Source organism: Saccostrea cucullata, unplaced genomic scaffold, assembly GCF_032062105.1.
Source record: "Saccostrea cucullata isolate Sc308-1 unplaced genomic scaffold, CSIRO_AGI_Scuc_v1 ctg585, whole genome shotgun sequence".
Taxonomy (NCBI): Eukaryota; Metazoa; Mollusca; class Bivalvia; order Ostreida; family Ostreidae; genus Saccostrea; species Saccostrea cuccullata.
In genome coordinates, this window is record NW_026923868.1 from 500 (window position 1) to 5,664 (window position 5,165).

At 35.9% G+C, this 5,165-nt stretch overlaps 1 protein-coding gene across 1 annotated transcript; it reads right to left on the minus strand.

Moving 5' to 3' along the window:
- Positions 1-3,488: 3,488 nt before the first annotated feature.
- Positions 3,489-4,094, minus strand: LOC134265138 (uncharacterized). The gene has a single exon (XM_062747384.1). It carries the CDS (start codon positions 4,092-4,094, stop codon positions 3,489-3,491), a length of 606 nt encoding a protein of 201 aa, XP_062603368.1.
- Between the last annotated feature and the right edge of the window lie 1,071 nt (positions 4,095-5,165).

Genomic DNA, 5,165 nt, shown 5'->3' on the forward strand with positions numbered 1-5,165 from the left:
TTGGTGCTGAGGAGATGGGCAGATGGACACTCGGGGTTCCATCCCCTGCAGACTCTATCCATTTGTTCATAACTATATTTATTTTGCTTTTGATGAGTTCTATGACTTAGAGATGTTATAAACAGAATATACATTATATTGAAAAAAATTAAACCAAAATTGAAATCAACTTACACAACAATCAACAAATAACAAGGAATGCGTCGTTTTCTTAATGTCCTTCCTAAGTTAATTGATTATTAAAAAGTGTTTAGAAAAGGTGAACATTTCAATAGGAAAATTTAAATCAAAATCTTAATTATTATTATTCAAATTGTTATATTGATTATGAATGCTACTTTGTATCAGCTTTCTTTAGTGACACTTTATGATTTATAATTATTATCAAGTCAGGAAATGCATTGGAAAAACTTTTCCGTGTTTTTATTTACAAGTTTAGCATCGAAGTGTCACATTTAATCCAAGCCTTATTCTAAACAGGTATAGACTTTTTTGCATTAAAGTAAAGGAAATAATCCTTTTTTTATTATTATGTGGCGCTGCTTTCGTGGATTCGGGAGTTTCATTAAATACTCAGCAATTTTAATGCTTGAATAAGGGGACGGGGCCTAATTTATACGAGAAAAGTTTACTGTGACGTCTAACAAAAATATGACTTATATGTATTTCTCATTATTTCTCATTATACCTGAAAATGAAATAGTTTGCAACTTTTAGCTGTATAAGCATAATAAACAATAATAAAACATATTAACGCATTTAAGAAATTTGCTAGTTAAATCCCATGTAGCTGGTTATAGAGAAAGCACTGATAGTAACTTGTAAACATGACGTCATTTTGGTAAAAATGACGTATTTTATGTGCTGTGAGAGGCAGATTTAGCTTTTTTAAACAATGAAAGATGCGTTTTAATATTAAATGGAATATTATTTACATGTTTTAAATAGTCGATTAATACCAATGCATATCCCTTGTTTAGTGCGATTATAGATAAACTATCAAGATAATGTATTTTATTAATTATGCCGTGTTTTTATGTACAAGTTAGTAACATTTTACATCGAGATGCCTCATAAGATCACACTTTCGCAAGGGCATACACTTAATAGATCTTAAGCATTTTTTGATTATAGATAAAGGATATTTTTCTTAACTTGAAAAGTGCTGCGGCTTTCTTTAAATCGAGGGCCAGATTCTATAAGTTCACAAAATATTTGGTAAAAGTCAAACATATTTCGACATTGGCTTATTAACCTGAAATTTAAACTATTAAAATGCGAATTCCATTCAAAGCAGCAGTGTTGCAACCACTATTGAAATAACGACCACTATTGAAATAATTATATCAATAGTGGTTGAGAGCGCATTTCAATAGCAAGCATTGTTAGTAACCACTATTGAAATACAACCACTATTGAAATAATTATTTCAATAGTGGGTGAGAGTGCATTTCAATAGCAAACACTGTTAGTAACCACTATTGAAATACGACCACTATTGAAATAATTACTTCAATGGTGGGTGAGAGTGCATTTCAATATGATAACCATAGGTTTCAACCACTATTAAAATACGAGCACTATTGAAATTTTTATTTAATAGTGGGTAAGAAAGCTTTTCAATATGAAAACCATAAGTTTCAACCACTATTGAAATACGACCAGTAGTGAAAGAAAAGTTTCACACAGTAATTTTTATCCTAAATTTCACAAAAAATTAGATTTGGGGTGAAAAATATATAGAGTAATAATTAAAGTGTATAAATCAATAAGGATGGTTTTAGTAAGGCAAATTTTGAACATCACAGGTTTACAATTTCTTTATATTCTAGAAATTCATTATTTGATATAAAATATATAAAATATACACCAATCCAGGCATCCATATTTTGTTTGTATCATCTGTCTTTAAATTAAGATTTAGATATATAGTAATTGAAATGATAATTTCAAAAGTTATTTAAATTATTTTGATAGTTCCAGATAATACTTCAAAACTAAAACCATTACTTAATCCATATTGAAATCTTTATTTCAAAAGTAAACATTATTTCAATAGTGGTTGAAACCTATGTTTATTATTGAAATGAATCTCACCCTCTTTTGAAATAATTATTTCAATAGTGGTCGTATTTCAATAGTGGTCGTATTTCAATAGTGGTCGTTATTTCAATAGTGGTTGCAACACAGCAGCACTTTTCAGAAACTACAAAGTATACAGAAACAAATAATAACTTTTTTAATTTTTAATTTTGACCAGGGTATGCCCTTGCGATATTGAAATTTGTTCATGACCTACATTCAGTACACGAATTATGCATTCATCACGTGACTGTCCATCGATGGGACCAAACTTCATACAGTACAGAGTGGGTTATACTATGCTATTTCCATAAGTATTTGTGTTCTGTGATAATAAAACAGCTTAATTAAAATAAATTCAGTTTTAAAAAGGTCCCCCTTTTTTGCGCGTCTCTATTCCGTTGATTTCTCATAGTAGGCCTTAACAGTTTTGCGTAAATACACGCACAATTTTGCAAAAGTCACAATAACATGCATTTCAATTGAACCTAATTACTTAAAATTGAAACCAACTAAACGCAAATTCTGTTGAATAAACAGAAATTTTAAGAAACTACAAAATACGTGTATATAGAAAGAATATATCCATTTTTAAAACTTCAAATGTGTGAATGACCTTCACTGAAATGTTTGTATGACCTCCAAGCAATTAACATATTTCATGTGTTCATCACTTGTCAAAGAATGTACCCAAGCAAGCTGAATACAATACAATACAATGGATCATCATGGTTCCTTTTGGTTCCTGGTGGAACATAGGGCCTCGGCAACAGTTCTACACTGCACTCTATTCTGGGCAGCTCTTTTCAGTTGTTCCCAGGTGTGTCCACATTGCCTGATCTCCTCTTAACAAGACCTTCGCCAAGTTTTCCTGGGACGCCCAACTCGCGGTTTGCCTTGTGGGTTCCACTCGAGTGAGTGGCGTGTTATGTCTCCTTGTGGTTTTCGGAGGGTATGTCCAATCCATTGCCACTTTCTGCGGGCTATTTGTTTAGTGATTGGGTCTTGGTTTGTTTCTTCCCACAGGATCTTGTTGCTTATAGTTTCCAGCCATTTGATGGTTAATATGTGGCGCAGACATCTGTTAGAGAAGGTTTGTAGTTTGTTGTAGGTGTTGTTGACTCTCCATGTTTCAGACCGTAGAGGAGCACAGACTTAACATTGGTGTTGTAGATGCGGAGTTTTATGTGTGGATAGTGCTGTTGAACTCCAAACAGGCTTGAGGGTGGTGAAGATGTGTCTGGCTTTATTAATTCTAGCTTTTATGTCTTCATCTGTTCCACCAGTGGCTGTGACGATGCTGCCTAAGTATGTTAAGGAGTCTACATCTTTAAGGTTGTGCTCTATAAGTATAACTGGTGTTTGCTGTTTGTTGTGGAACCGCATCACTTCTGTCTTTTCGATGTTCACCTTAAGACCTGTCTTTGCTGCTTTTTTGCAAGTCTATTTGTCTTGAGCTGCATATGCTCATACTTCTGGGACATGAGGCATAGATCACCTACAAAGTCAAGGTATTCCAAACACTGAGTGAAAGTCCACTGGACTCCTGTCTTACTATCTTTTGTTGTCTCCTGCATGATCCAGTCCACTACCACTAGAAATATCATTAGTGACAGCAGACAGCCTTGTCTAACCCCAGTCTGTACCTCAAACACTTCAGGAAGCTTTCCATTGTGGATGACTTGGCATGTTGCCTCGTCATACAATTGTTGTATCAGGTTGATAAAGGTAGGAGGCGTTCCATAATGCTGTAGTCGTTTCCAGATGACTTTTCTATCAACACTATCTAAGGCCTCTTCAAAGTCTATGAAGTTAAGATAAAGTGTTGACTGCCACTCCAGTGACTGTTCGATTTTTATAAATAGAGTGGCGATCTGGTCTGTACAGGACTTGTCCTTTCTAAAGCCTGCCTGTTCAGGACGAAGTCGTTCTTCTATAGCCTTTCCAGTATAATTCTTGTTAGGATCTTGCTTGGGACAGAGAGGAGCATGATGCCACGCCAGTTCTTGCATTGTCCCAGGTCTCCTTTCTTGGGAAGCTTCACTAGATGTCTTTTTTTCCAATCAGCTGGTACCTTTCCCTCTGACCATATCATCTGCAGGAGGGGTAGTAACATGTCTGCTGAAGTCTTTGTGTCTGCTTTAAGGGTTTCTGGAGGAATTCCACCAGGCCCAGCTGCTTTCCCATTCTTTAGTTTCTTCAGAGCCTTGATGGGAGGGGCAGTGATCACCGCTAGTTCAGAGTCTCCTGGTGGTATGTTGGTGTTGTTTCTGGTGCTGGTCGATTTAGGAGTTCTCTGAAATATTCTGCCCAGCGCTTTCTTTAGTCTTCTTCCTTTGTTATTGTGTTGCCTTCCTTGTCTTTAACTGGCTTGGTCTGTGGTGGTCTTTTCCCAGCCAGGGTTCTTGTGATTTTGTACATGGTAGTCTTTTCTCTCTGCTGCTTCCTCAGCTTATGTAGCTAGTACATTATAAAAGTGTCTTCTATCTCTCCTTGCACTTTTCTTTACTTCATTGTTTAGAATAGTCTGTGTGTCTTTTAATTCTTGCTTCTTTTGTTCCACAAAACTCACACATTATCACAACTGATAATTTCTGGTTGGGAAGTTTTTCTTTCATCGACCAGTTTCCATGTATCTCCTGAAAGCCATTCCTTGTCTCCCTTTTCTCTTTTCCCTAGGATCTCTTAACATGTGTCTTTCCAGTTGTCTTTGATGAAGTTCCAGGTTCTTCTAGAGGAGTTTCTTGACAGACATTGTTTAGGACCTAAAATCTGTTTTTCAATGAAATGCTAAAGGTGTCTTTTGTGCCCTTTTCCTGAAGTCTCTGAGTGTTAAACTTGATGTGTGGTCTGTCACAGTTGTCCTTGAAGGCTTTCAACTTGACTTTTATAGTGCATTGTACTAGGTGGTGGTCTGAAGCTACATCAGCCCCCCTTCTTGATCTTGTATCAACGAGGCTGCGTCTCCACTTCCTTGAGATAGTAATGAAGTCTATCTGGTTCTTGGTTTTTCCATCGGGGGAAATCCAAGTCTCTTTGTGGATGTTTTTGTGCCGCTTGACACTTCCTCCTATCACAAGGTC